At 34.9% G+C, this 15,500-nt stretch overlaps 1 protein-coding gene across 1 annotated transcript in view; it reads right to left on the bottom strand.

Moving 5' to 3' along the window:
- Positions 1-571: 571 nt before the first annotated feature.
- Positions 572-15,500, bottom strand: part of LOC135197252 (2-acylglycerol O-acyltransferase 2-A-like) — a 22,413-nt gene continuing 7,484 nt past the window's right edge. Inside the window, 8 exon segments of the mRNA XM_064224348.1 lie at positions 572-977; positions 1,800-1,999; positions 2,742-2,916; positions 3,865-3,927; positions 3,930-3,948; positions 4,601-4,781; positions 5,162-5,230; positions 7,478-7,678. Coding sequence (XP_064080418.1) covers positions 823-977; positions 1,800-1,999; positions 2,742-2,916; positions 3,865-3,927; positions 3,930-3,948; positions 4,601-4,781; positions 5,162-5,230; positions 7,478-7,678 — 1,063 coding nt within the window. The 3' untranslated portion in view covers positions 572-822.

Below are 15,500 nucleotides of genomic sequence, written 5' to 3'. Positions count from 1 at the left end.
TTTTTGGTGATATATGTTGTGTGTAGTTTTTCTAAGAAAGTGAATTCCCAACAACTAGGTATTTTCCAAACCACCAGATGTCACTGTCCGTTGTTCACAAACAACAGATAAAAAAATAACAAGAAAAAACTGAAAGCGCATTTTTTTTCATTACACCAAATCATAAAAGAACGAGACACTTTCCTTTTGTTTCCTGACTTGATTAGCAGTTGAGAAAAGTCACAAGTCAAAGGTATGAATGTATATTAGAACTTTTATTTCATTCTGGTCTTCAGTTTTGTGTTTGAATTAAACTGTATATTTATATACACCTGAGGGTTCGTCTGTATGGTTGCATATCAGCTGTATACACGCGCGCACATAAGGTCTTAAGGTGTATATGCGTATATATATATATATTATATATCATATATATATATATATATATATATATATATACATATATATAATTGTATTATACACACATACACACACACACACATATATATATATATATATATATATATATATATATATATATATATATATATATATTAATGATTAATGCGCACCACCTTAGGGAGACAGAAAGAACTACTTAAGACTACCTACTACAGAAAATAAGTAGTATCAGTCAATTAGGTCCAGTGTCAAGGAAATAAAAAATAAAAATAAACTATTTTTTTTTCCGACAGATCCTGTTAAAAGCCAACAACAGATAGCAAGTATTACAATGGATAGGACTAAAGAAATGTAAAAAAAAAAAAAACATTCACGCGTTGTTCCTTCAACAGATCTCTCAAGGAATTTCATTTTTATTATTTTTATTACTTTTTTAAAACTTTACTGGATCTTCAGTTCTACATCAGGATAAGCCGAGTACATTCCCTTGTATTTATTGTAGAGTTCTGTCAAAGCCTTTACGTAAGATTCGTGAACTCTGTCGATGTCTTCTTGCGTCGGGTTCTTCACCTGAGGGACGTCGACGGGTGCTCCAACTGCTCGAAGAGAAACGGAAGAAGAAGGATGTAAACATTAGTAGCGTTTCAGACACCGGCTTGGTAGGATGTCATAAAGTTTCTCCGCTTTCGTTAGTTTCCGTGAGTTTTAGATACCGGTCTTCCATTATTTTATGCTTCAGCTTTTTCAGAATGGTAATTGTTGAAAGTGCATCTAATCTGAGATGGCATTTGACTCCTGTAGACATTTTAAACCGCCAAAAATTGACAAGTATAGATGATATTTCAAAGGCCACGCGTAATGTTACCAAGACGAGCCTAGTGTCAGACTAAATTTACAAATCGAGAACATTTAGAAATTATTCTTCGTATTTTGTCAGGAAAATATTGCAGGGTACACTTGCCCTTTCATATTGCTCTATTTCCCATTCATTAAAACTTCCTCTAGGCCTATGTGGTAACCCTAGACAATTAATATTTTGGAATTATAATCTATTCTATGGCCGTCTCATCAGTTAATTTTTTTTTCTCATTTCTCTAATCGGTTTATTTCACTAAACCATGAAGCTAAACCCAAGTTTAATTAACCTCAATGGGAACTGGGGTTTAAGAATGCAAAAAAAAAAAAAAAGATAAATGAGACGCCGTAAAGCATAAATTACACGGTCTCACTGCAAACAAAACCACACACGAGTACACACCCTTACAAGTACAACACACACACACACACCACACACACACACACACACACACACACACACACACATATATATATATATATATATATATATATAATATATATATATATATATATATATATATATATATATATATATATATATAGGCACATAAATGTCTTACCTACGACGTAAATGGGCTTCCTGAAAGGTATAATGCCGAAGCCGTACTGGAAGACTCCCCTGCCGAAGAAAATCAGGGGAGCGAAGCCGACCACGCTCTGGAAAGCCGTCTGCAGCCGCCGGATGAGGGTGCCCTTGTGGTTGGGCACCTGGTCGTAGATGTCGTTCTCGCCGAAGGCGAATGTTGGAACCAAGGAGGCACTGGAATGGAAAGGGACGTTGCCAGAAGAATTTTTTTTTCTTTTTTTATTTATGGAGCAGCGCTAGGCCTAGCCAATAGATTGGCGTCACTCAAGTAACCTTACGCAGCCTAAGCGTATCTTAAGCCTTCTTACTCATTCCATTGTATTAATTGAATCACAATTATGCTAAAAATTGTATTCTTTTTTAGCCTAATTAAAGTTTAGCCAAGATAGCATGAGAAAATGTACAAGTCAGCCTAGGATAGCTTAGATTTAGCTGGTATTACTTAGTACCAGGAAATAGACAAGTAGGCTTAGATGGTTTAGGTTTAGCTGGTATAGCATAAGAAAGTGGATAAGTAGCCATAGGGTAGTTTAGAATTACATAATATAACGCAAGAAAATGGACGAGTAGGCTTAGGATAGTTTAGCTTTAGCTAGTATAGCGCAAGAAAACGGTCAAATAGGCTTAGACGTAGCTAGTTTAGCAAAGGAAAATGGACAAGTAGGCTTATGATAGTTTAGATTTAGATAGTATATCACAAAAAATGGACAAGAAGGCTTAGATAGTTTAAATTCAGATAGTATAGCACAAGAAAACTGACAAGCAGGATTACGAAAGTTTATATTTAACTGGTATAGCACAAGAAGTAAACAAGTAGGCATAGGAAAGTTTAGTTTGGTCTAGGTTATGCAAGATTCGGTTAGTAAATAACGTTTAAATTTGCCCATATCGCTAAAGAGTGGCCCCACGAACTCACCCATATCTCAGAGCCATCTTGCAGAAGCCCTTTCTGTTCTTGAGGTAGAGATCGGCTCTTCCAGGATGGCAGTCCAAGGACTCCTTGGCTCCACCAATCACGATGCAAATCGTCTGCCCCGTCTCCTCCTTTTTCATGATGTAGTCAATACTCTGTCGGCTGCAACTTACCGCACCTGCAGGAGGAGGAGGGCGTTGGAAAAAGAATTAAGAAATGTGTCACTTTCTACCCGTGGATTAGTACAGATTAACGACAGTTCTATATTATTAATATAAACGGGAATTAAAGAAAGGAATGTTCAACTTAAACCGGATTAACGGAAGTAGTGAACCACGGAAGAGAAGATTACTGGATTCACGTGTAGCGATTAACAGATTAACTTGAGTGAGGATTAACCGGTTAATGCCAGTGTGGATTAGCTGATTAGCATAAGCAGGGATTAAAGACAGCGAGGATGGTCGATTAACGTTAATGAGAGCTATCCTAAACGCACTGATAATCATTGTCATTAAGAGTAATTACAGCTGCGAATGTGTGGGAAGTATGAATGGTCATTGAGGACAGCTTTTATTAAGATTTTTTTTTATTAATCCAGTTAATTACTTTAGCAAATACTGTACAATCTCTTCCGCGTAGTTTATCATAACGACTGTAACGGAATTTTTCAAATCCCTATTTGATTTCGTTTTTTATAACGATCTAAGTGAGCTTATATATAATTCAATTACTTGCAAGTTTTACGTATTTAATTTGCGAATTATATATCTAGTCTTAGAGAGAGAAAGCTGCAAAACCTACCACTTTCATTTTTATCTATATCCTGTTTGCTAGACATTACTGCTGTAAAGTAGACTTGATTTATGTTAAGTAAAACGCCCCAAATCTTGTTGCGATTAGACCGAGGTTACACTTATCTGGCACACTTTCTTTTCTTAGTATGGCAATTGTAGCAACCTCTCCCTCCCTCCACCCCCCTCCCAGATCGAGTCATGGTACGTGTTCTAAGAGGTAATTTCTCATAAATCACTCCGCTTTCTCCCGCAGGTGAGAGGGTACAGGTTGCTACTGGTAAAGTTTAACCGAACCTGAGTCATGGCACGGATGCGACTATTTGGCAACTCACCCGAAGACATGAGGAACTCTCTGTAGAAGGGTTGGCGGAACTGAACTTCGAGGGTCATCAGTATGGAGTTAGTCCTGGGTAGACCTATATAATGTGATGCAAGGTGAGATTAATAATATTTAAGCATAGCTTGAAGGAGGATAAATTGAATGTAAGAAGTAGATTGATAGAACAAATAAATCTAAGATATAATTTTAAACACTGTAAATTAGGAAATAGAGATGATGTTAACAGTTTCTTTATACAGTTATAAGCGTATTTTCAGTACCAGTGTAGAATGAATGTAAATGCGTAATCTGTACACATTAAGACATGTCATAGGTGTTTTTATTTAATTAGCCAACCAAGGAACAATTTTAGAGAAAGAAGGTATCTCAAAATATGTCTAAAATTGTTATATTAAAAGAGAATTTTGAAATTTCCATTCGCCAGAACGAGTCATCATCGCGTTGAGATTAGGTAGAGGAATGTCATTCCTGCATTATATAGAATTTCGATATGATAGAATTTTATTTTACATATATATAAAATCCGTGACATATTAAGTCGATCACTTATGAATAGGGTGTGAAACTTATCAAACTTTTTGCTTCGTGATCGTTCTAAAATCAGCACGCACAAGACTTCCGGGTATCTGATGTTTAATACTGAGCTAGTTTTAACCGTCTCTCTCTCTCTCTCTCTCTCTCTCTCTCTCTCTCTCTCTCTCTCTCTCAGAGTGATTTTTATGTCTTACCTTGCTGAAGTTCGTGGCCTCCGTGCCGAAGGAGGAGAAGGCGCCTGCGCACAGGATGCCGTGGGGGTGGTATCCCACGATATAGTTCTTGGTAGGGTCGAGTTCTGCTGTCTTGATCATGTGGATCGGGAAGTAGTCGCGGAAATGCTTCCACAACACCCAGTGGCGGAACCAGTGGAATCTGCAGCGGACAGAGTTTGATAGTACTATAAAGTGGCTTGGCGCGTCTCTCTCTCTCTCTCTCTCTCTCTCTCTCTCTCTCTCTCTCTCTCTCGTTTATATGTATAGTTATGTGTGTGCGTAGAGAGAGAGAATGAGTTATACTCTTATAAACGAGTTGGATCTTCACGTTCAGACACAAACTTAGTGAATTCACTTAGATTTTGTTAAAGCCTTTTACGATAACCGCAGCCGTTCGTGGATACTGTAGTAGGTATATGATGTGTATGTATAGACGTACATTTACGGACTAAAGATATATATATATATATATATATATATATATATATATATATAATATATATATATATATATATATATTTACGTTTAGTACAATCATACCTTCTGCCTCCCCTGTCACAGATCGTCCTGTCCCCCAGATACCAGGTGAAATAGCAGACAGGAAACCACCTGTAAAGGCCATAGCAAAAAATCATTATATATATATACTATATATATATATATATATATATATATATATATATAAGCGAATTCCACAGGAAAATGATAATCAGAAATCCAAGCGCTTTCGTCTTTACTAAGACATTGTCAAGGAGCGAATGAAATACAATTGGAGAGAAAGGTCTCAGGTAACAACAACAAGATCAAGAATACCAGATGGTTAATATGTTCCCAAAAGGGTAAAAATTAAAAGAGATAATCCAGGATTATCGGATATCACACGGTCACAAAACCTAAACAGATTGACCCTAACCGAAATTACAGTTTCTTTACAGTCCAAAATATGTAAAAACTGAATATATATTAATTTTGTTGCTTATATTTATCTACAACTTTTTTCAGTATGAAATTATCAAGTTTAAATAAACCAAGACTTAAATTTAGAACATTTTTATTATTTGACTTGATGAAACAAGATTCAATGATATTCCTTTTAACTGTTTCATTTTATGGGATTAAGGCTCTTGCTTGACTTCAGTTAATAGGATGGTCTAAATCTCTCATATGTACGAATAATGCATTCGATATTTGCCCAGTTCTCACAGAATATTGATGTTGTTTGAGACGTTGTGAAAGAGATTTACCGGTTTGTGTCCGTAATAGACTTTATCACACTTTGTTTTTGCAAGGAATTTCATATATGCAGCCTGGAAGATCTTTAGGAGAATTTTTGATTACTAAACTCTTGACATTAATATTACTGAAAACAACATTTATGTTAAAAAGCTTTAAAATTCTAGGAATATCTAAAAACCTTTCATCATAGGGTAATTTTAGAATGTTATGCTTACTAAATTCAAGTTTGTCATTAGTTGAATAAAATGTTTTTCTAGCTCTTTTCCATGCATTCCTGGAGATTTTCGTGAACTGGCCAAATACAGAAGATATCATCCAAATATCTAAACCAAATAACCTTTTGGGGCAAAATTCTTGGTAAGAGTTTTGTCTCAAAAAATTCCATGTAAATATTGCTAAGGACAGGAGATAAGGGATTACCCATAGCTATGCCAAACTTTTGTACAAAAAATTCCCCATTAAAACAAAATTTACTATCTTTGATACATAACCTTATGAGACTAATGAGGTTTGCCACACTTAAGAAAATGTCATGACGTTCTAATTCCTCCTCCAAATATTCAAGTAAGTCATCTACTATTGTATTTCATTCGCTCCTTGACAATGTCTTAGTAAAGACGAAAGCGCTTGGATTTCTGACTATCATTTTCCTGTGGAATTTGCTTATTCATGAAGTCACGTGCATCTACTGTGATTTTCTAAGCATATATATATATATATATATATATATATATATATATATATATATATATATATATATACATACACACACACACACACACACACACACACACACATATATATATATATATATATATATATATAATATATATATATATATATATATTTGCTGTGTGTGTGTATGTATGTAAGACACCTAGCTATGCGTGTATACAAACCAGATCGTATATTAGATATAAATACATGAATGTTTGACACCTAGCTATGTGTATAAGTTAAGTATATCTTAGTTTTACCAGACCACTGAGCTGATTAACAGCTCTCCTAGGGCTGGCCCGAAGGATTAGATATTTTTACGTAGCTAGGAACCAATCAGTTATCTAGCAACGGGACCTACAGCTTATTGTGGGGTCCGAACCACATTATATCGAGAAATGAATTTCTATCACCAGAAATAAATTCCTCTGGTTCCACGTTGGCCCGGCCGAGAATCGAACTTCGGACCACCGGATTGGTAGCCGAGCGCGAAATCCACTCGACCAACGAGGGATCTAGCTATGTGTATACGCACACAAGATCGTGTACTTATATAAATACATGAATGTATGACATCTAGCTATGTGTACACACAAGATCGTATACTTGATATAAATGCGTATGAGTGTATGACACCTAGCTATGTGAACACACAAGATCCTATACTAAATATAAATGCATGAATGTATGACACCTAGCTATGTGTACTCACACAAAATCGTATACTAAATATAAATACATGAATGTATGACACCTAGCTTTGTTTGTATACACACCAGATCGTGTATTAAATACAAATAAGTATGAATGTATGACACCTAGTGATGTGTGTATTCACACAAGATCGTATGCTGGATATAAATAAGTACGAATGTATGACACCTCATGTATGCGTATACGCACCAGAACTGCGTATAGAAGAATAGGTAGAGTAGCAAGATGGCGGCACCGAGTCCCATGAAGAGAAACGTTGACATCCAGAAGAGGGCAGCAAACGTTTGCAGTCTCCTGTCCAAGGGTATGTTGATAGGGGCGAAGAGAGACTTGCTCTCCCCAAGGTTGACCGTCAGGGACCTACCCAGTGCCCCTAGGTACCATGGCAACCTGGCGAAAGAGAGAGATAAGAGGTTACTTAATTTTTCTTTTAAAGGCAAAGATGAAAGGAGATGGGAAGGAAGAGAGTTGTTATCTAAGAAAGGTTAGTTTGTGCATGTGTAGATATAGAAGGACATGGAACAAAGGGGTTTGACGTGACGTTAATGGTCCAGTGTACGGGTATTAATTGGGTATTGTTTGGAAGTTTACCTCACAGGGATATATATATATTATATATATATATATATATATATATTATATATATATATATATATATATATATATATATCTGAGTGGAAAGACTTGTGTTTACCAGAATATACCAGAAAAAGGGGGAAGTGCAAATATAATTAATGTAATTAATGTTTTGTGACCTTAGGCTTGGTTTAAGTTGTATTATACGTATCGTCACTCTCTCTCTCTCTCTCTCTCTCTCCTCTCTCTCTCTCTCTCTCTCTCTCCGTGCAGGACGTGCTTGCAATAAAACACAGGAAAAATCTCTTGAATCTTTAATTCGCCCCACCTAAGACCGGGAGGGAACTTATCTCGCATACGTACGGATATCCACGTACCTAAAAACATAATCTCTCTCTCTCTCTCTCTCTCTCTCTCTCTCTCTCTCTCTCTCTCTCTCTCTCTGGGACCAAGGTCAGTCTCTTGGGGCATTCAGTGCTATGACAAAGTCGCTCATAAGACATCAGGTATCTTATCTACTCAATCTCTGATTATGGTGGGTAGAAAGTGACAAGGAAATTAATTAGGGAGATGTGGTGTTGTTGGATGTTGTCTGAATGTTTTGCTAAATAGCTCTGGATGACCTCGTGGGTGCCAGAGCTTGGCCTTTTGCCTATTTTTATTTTTATATTTCCATCTTCGTTTTGCTGAGAGAGCAAAATCTTGAAAATCAGTGCGATGATTCATGTTTTTTATTATTTGATAGTTTTAAAATGAGTTCTCAGTTGTTCTTTGTTTCGCAAAGAGAATAAGATTTTAAAAGCAAAGTGAAGTGAAGATTGGTAAAGAAGCAGAGAGATAATACAATGATGGAATTAAATTAAATTTAGACCCTACCAGGATGGGAGATTAAATACAAGATTTACTCATTTCTTTTGTTTTATAGCTAGGAAGGTTTAATCACCAGTTAGTGTTTTGATAGACTAAAACTGTAAAGAAAATAAAACAAAATGAGTTTTAATAGACTTAAACAGGAAAGAAAATGTTAAAACTTGAGTTTTAATTAGCTAACACAGTAAAGAAAATGTAAAAACAAATTTTTTTAAACAGTTTCAATTAACTTAAACAGTAAAGAAAATGTAAAAATTGAATTTTAATAAACAAAAACAAGAAAGAAAATGGAAAAAACCCAGTTTTATAAATAAAACATTAAAGAAATTTGAAAAAATAATTTTAATAAATAAAACAGCAAAGAGATTTTTAAAAAGTTAGTTTTAATAGACTAAAACACTAAAGAAAATGTTAAAAACTGAGTTTCAATTTACTGAAACAGTAAAGAAACTTAAAAAAAAAAAGTCGAAGCATTAATAATCTGAGAAATGATAAGACAATGACAGACATTTTTACAGGAGAGGTGATTTTAATAATTCAGAAGACGATTATTTCTATTTGGGTGTTGTTATCGGGAGCAGGACTCGATAACACCTCTCAGGCAGTTTATCAAGCATTTGTTATACGATTATATTATGAATGATTTAAATAATTTTACCTCTGTCTTTACTATGAAAGATAAACAAATCTGCTGAGTTTTTTTTTGTATGAAAATGAATTATTATTATGATTCTGATTGGCTTGCTGTGTGATAGTGGTCTTTGCTGGCCACTTCTAGGAATTTCATTGCTTCATTTTCTTGGTGAGTTGCTTCATTAGTAATTTGCTTTATTTCTTATTTGCTTCATTTTCTTAGGGATTTGATTTACTTTCTTAGTGAATTGCTTCTTTTTCTTAGTGAGTTGCTTCATTAGTAATTTCCTTCATTTTCTTAGTGAATTGCTTCGTTTTCTTAGTTAATTAATTCATCCTCTCAGTGATTTGCTTCGTCTTCTTAGTGAATTAATTCATTTTCTTAGTGAATTGCTTAATTTTCTTAGTGAATTAATTCATTTTCTTAGTGAATTGCTTCATTTTCTTAGTGAATTAATTCATTTTCTTAGTAATTGCTTAATTTTCTTAGTGAATAATTCATTTTCTAGTGAATTGCTTCGTTACTAGTGAAATTAATTTCATTTTTTTTACGTGAATTAATTCATTTTCTACGTGGAATGTAATCCATTTTTCTTAGTGAATTAATTCATTTTTTTAGTGAATTAATTCATTTTCTTAGTGAATTGCTTCGTTTACTTAGTGAATTAATTCATTTTTTTAGTGAATTAATTCATTTTCTTAGTGAATTAATTCATTTTCTTAGTGAATTAATTTATTTTCTTAGTGAATTAATTCATTTTCTTAGTGAATTAATTCATTTTCTACGTGAATTGCCTTAATTTTCTTAGTGAATTAATTCATTTTCTTAGTGAATTGCTTCGTTTACTTAGTGAATTAATTCATTTTCTAGTGAATTGCTTAATTTTCTTAGTGAATTAATTCATTTTATCTAGTGAATTTGTTCGCTTTTACTTAGTGAATTAATTCATGTTTTATGATTAATTCATCCTCTAAGTGATTTGCTTCGTTTTCTTAGTGAATTAATTCATTTTCTTAGTGAATTGCTTCGTTTTCATTGTGAATTAATTCATTTTCTTAGTGAATTGATTTGTTTTCTTAGTGATTTGCTTCCTTTTCTATATGAATTAATTCATTTTCTTAGTGAATTGCTTCGTTTTCTTAGTGAATTAGTTCATTTTCTCAGTGTTTTGCTTCGTTATCTTAGTGAATTGTTTCATTTTCTTTGCGAATTGCTTTATTTTCTTTGTGAATTTTTTCATTTTCTTTGCGAATTGCTTCATTTTCTTTGTGAATTGTTTCATTTTCTTAGTGAATTGTTTCATTTTCTTTGTGAATTGTTTCATTTTCTTTGCAAATTGCTTAATTTTCTTAGTGAATTTTTTCATTTTCTTTGCGAATTGCTTTATTTTCTTAGTGAATTTTTTCATTTTCTTTGCGAATTGCTTTATTTTCTTTGTGAATTGTTTCATTTTCTTAGTGAATTGTTTCATTTTCTTTGCGAATTGCTTCATTTTCTTATTGCAAAAACCTACGGTCAAATAGCGCGTTGTTTCACCAACGAAAATTAAAACAAATACGTTATTTATTCTTTAAATTTTCATTATAATCAATAAAGCATAATTATCCTATCCTAAAATTCCTGTATCTTTAACTCAACGCGAAACACCTTTTTCAGACCTTTCCTACCCTCCCGCCCAACAAGAACAACAACAGAAACAACAACAGCGCCTCGGCGGCGTGGTCGGTATGGTGTTGGCATACCACCTCGGTGGCCGCAAGTTCGATTCTCGGGCATTCCACTGAGGAGTGAGAGATGTGTATTTCTGGTGATAGAAGTTCACTCTCGACGTCAAGCCGTTGGTCCCGTTGCTGAATAACCATACTGGTTCCGTGCAACGTAAAAACACCATACAAACAAACAAACAAACAAAACTAAAAACAAAGTACTTTGTAGGCTTACTCCCCGAGTAATGGGTGGACTGGAAGAGTGTCCAGAATTGGGTGTTGCAATAGTGGATAAAGATGTATTAGTTTAAAACAATCATGTTTAGAAGAGGCGTTGCTGTAAAGAGCACAAAATGATTGTTCTAAAGTACTGTAATCTCATTTGAAAAGTATATCGAGTTTACTTTAATAAAAAAATCTGCGTTGAATATAGGGTTACAGTTTTTAATAACGCGCGAGTTACGTATATCTTAGTTTAACCAGATTTCTGACCTGATTAACAGCTCTCCTAGGGCTGGCCCGAAGGATTCGATATTTTCACGTGGCTAGGAACCAAATCGTTACCTAGCAACGGGACCTACAGCTTATTGTGGGATCCGAACCACATTATATCCAGAAATGGATTTCTAATCACCAGAAATCAATTCCTCTGATTCCACGTAGGGAGAGCGGGGAATCGAACTTGCGACTACCGGATCGGTAGACAAGTACGTACGCCACTCGTCCAATGAGGATTTTTTTTTTAGGAAAAAAAAATGTTGAGGACAATTTGAATAGATACAATAAAGACACAAAACCCTGCAATAAAAGCACTTCTTGGAACTTGATAAAAACCGCATATGTGTTATATATCGTCCAGAAGTTTCCAGTAAAATGTAGATATGTTCAGAAGAGCCATTCAGGGTAGATGATGTAGGAATGCAAAAATGAAATATAAAGCTTTTTGAACAGAGACGAGAAATGTTAGAGGGCGGCTAATGGATCGTCTGGTCATTCCAAATCTGTAAACAGACTTCAAGTTTTTTAAATTTTATTAAGCATTTTAATGATTCCCGTAAAGGGTAGCGCCATCGGCGCACCTTACGCGGTGCACTGTAGACATTACTTAAGATTCTTTGCAGCGTCCCTTTGGCCCCCCAAGCTACAAGCCTTTTCGTTCATTTTACTATGCCTCCGTTGATATTCTCTCCCTTCCATCTTACTTTCCTACCCTCCTGTTACAACTCTGAAGCCTTCTTTACTCTCAATTTTGTTGTCAGCGCTGAATGACCTCTTAGGACATAGCACTTGGCCATTGGCTTAAATTTTATATTCTAAATCTAATTCATCAGTAAATTTACCCTCCATTTTCTGGGTCTTTGTTATTGATAGTTCATTCGTTATCTTGTTTGCATTTTGAATGCAATGTTGGTAATTGTCATTTAAATGTGTGCCTTATTATTCATTACCACACGGTTTAATTGCATATATACTTCCGTCCAGTAAAGGGAGTACTAATTTGTACTCCAGTAGTTATTAGTAACGCCTTACACTATACCAATCATGAATCTAATTTCGTCTTGAAATACAGTTCAAATCTTTACAGCCCATTCTACACGCAAATTGCACAATCACGACACAATACGAAAGGTCATATTAGGTCAGAGGTCACATAAATCGTACTTCAATGCTTTTTGATAATGCCTGGCGCTACACCAATCGTGAGCCAGTTTTTATGAAAAAGCAGAATTTAAATATCTATGTCCCCTTTTACACAGAAATCACGCAATCACCACATAAAGTGCGAAAGGTCAGAGCAGGTCAGATTAGGTTAGTTATCACTTAAATTCCACTTCAGTCCTTATTGATAATGATGCCTTACACTACACCAACTATGAATTTTGATCAAAAGTAAAGTTGAAATATTGATGTCCCGTCCTACACAAATCACCGTGAAATACGAAAGGTCAGATTAGGTCAGAGGTCACATAAATTTCACTTCAGTCCTTATTGATAATAATGCCTTACACTACACCAACTATGAATTTTGATCCCAAACGTTAAATGCGGAAATTATTGATGGTCCCGTCCTACATAAATCACCGTGAAATACGAAAGGTCAGATTAGGTCAGAGGTCACATAAATTTCACTTCAGTCCTTAGTGATAATAATGCCTTACGCTACACAACTATGAATTTTGATCCAAAGTAAAGTTGAAATATTGATGTCCCGTCCTACACAAATCACCGTGAAATACGAAAAGTCAGATTAGGTCACAGGTCACAGAAGCCACCTCCTTCACCTTCTCAGATCCAGGGACATCTCGACGGAAGAGCCGTCAGCTCCCTCCTTCGTCTGCCTCCAGTGGAACATATTCTTCGCACCCGTGACGAGATCCAACTGACAGGTGCCGTTTGTCGACACAAGGGTCCTCTCCGATGGGGGAAATGTTTGTACATATATAATATATCGCTCAGTCATTACCCTTGCAAATCGTCTCATCTTATTCGCTCGAAGATGCGGGAAGTATATTCCACTCATGATTATTCAGCAAATACATGAGGTGGTGGTGTGCGTGATTTGCAAGATTTTAAATTGATCCTTTTTTGAGGTACCCCCTTGCCCCCCATCCCACCAATCTCAAGGGGGGGGCCCTCCATCCCAAGATACCTTCTCCCCCCCTTCACCATCTCCCCAGAGATACAACCGAGTCGGTATTGCTTTTGTGTTTGTTCGGGTTGCCAATTCATACTTTCAGATTGCGATTTTTTTTTTGTTTTGGTTTTTTTTTTTGGGGGGGGGGGGGTGAATTCAGACACACTTTTGAGTTTTTAGCCCCAGGTACAAAGCATGCTTTTTCATTTGTAAGATGCTCTTGAACCTAAAATGCTTTCCTGCTCTATGAAAGTGCTTCCGATCCTTGCTGCTTGGGACTAAAATAATGACCTTTCTTGCAAAACGAGAAAAAAATGGTTCTGACCTCTTGGACTATAGGGGCCATGAAAAGCTTCCTCTACAAACGAAAGATTCCTCTACCCTCAAAGGAGGTGAAATTAAAATCATGCTTTCTCTAACAATATATGCTTTCTGGTGATAGAAAATATGCTTTTAAAAAAAATGTGTTTCTTTTAGATGCTAGGAATAAAATCGTGTTTTTCAGGACAAAAAAAAAAAAAAAAAAAAAAAAAAAATGCTCTCAATGTTGTGGGTTGGAGTTAATATATTTCTTCCCTCATGAAATGCTCCCAGTGATATGTTTACCCGGTAACTTGAATCATTATAATTAATGGCACAAACCCTTATTTTAATGAATGACACTTACGGCAATACAGTACAGTCAGCCACTCATGTATCCCGGTAATTTATTTTTAAATATAATCTCAAATATCTATATCAATAGCCATTGCTGCAACATTGACTGCTGCTATTGGGACCGATGTCGCATTTGCTTTTAAAATGATGCAATGAAATAATTATTTTGCCCTTTTTTTATTTTCTGAAGAAAAATTCATCAGTCGTATTGAATTCTGCTTTCGTATTTGGTTTTCTCCGAGTCATCATGAAGGCTTATAATTGAGAAATTATAAAACTGAGTTAGTTTTCCTCTCTCTCTCTTCTCTCTCTCTCTCTCTCTCTCTCTCTCTCTCTCTCTCTTCCTGCAGCAAAGGTGTGTACCATTAAGTTCATGCGCGTGTATACATATATGTTTGAATGGCATTGCCAAACGTCTCTGTTTAAAAGTTCATACAATCTATATACATATACACGAATACGCGTATATATATATATATATATATATATATATATATATATATATATATATATATATATATATATATATATATATATATATATATATATATTATATATATATATATACATACATATATATATATATACATATACATACATAGTACATACATACATACATACATATAATATACACTGAATACACACGCGTACATTACATCCTCATACATACACCTCTGTATAAGAGTCATACATTCCAAGCATATACGTGGAATATACATACGTTGCTCTCCAATACGCTCACGAAGACCCGTGATATATATCTAAAAAAAAAAAAAAAGTAGGCAGTCACAAAATCTCCTTCTCGTATGAAAACATCCGATGCCTAACTCTTGGCCTTTCTTTCAAGAAGTTCTCGATCATTCTGGCGAAGATCTGAATCTGATTCGTGAATTGGAAAGAATATTTTTTTGTTTTTGTTCACTGAGCCTTTCTAGGAATGATCCCACGACTGGATGTGCGGGCATGTGTGAGGAAACTGTGGTAGAGAGGCCTCTCTCTCTCTCTCATTCTCTCTTTGTAGTTGATATATGTTTGTAAATGTATACACTAGGTATATATATGTATATATATATATATATATATATATATATATATATATACATATATATATATATATATGTTTGCATTAAGCTC

Source organism: Macrobrachium nipponense, chromosome 18 (assembly GCF_015104395.2).
Source record: "Macrobrachium nipponense isolate FS-2020 chromosome 18, ASM1510439v2, whole genome shotgun sequence".
Taxonomy (NCBI): domain Eukaryota; kingdom Metazoa; phylum Arthropoda; class Malacostraca; order Decapoda; family Palaemonidae; genus Macrobrachium; species Macrobrachium nipponense.
Note: the sequence above shows the minus strand (reverse complement) of the source record. Positions and strands in the feature narration are given on the sequence as shown.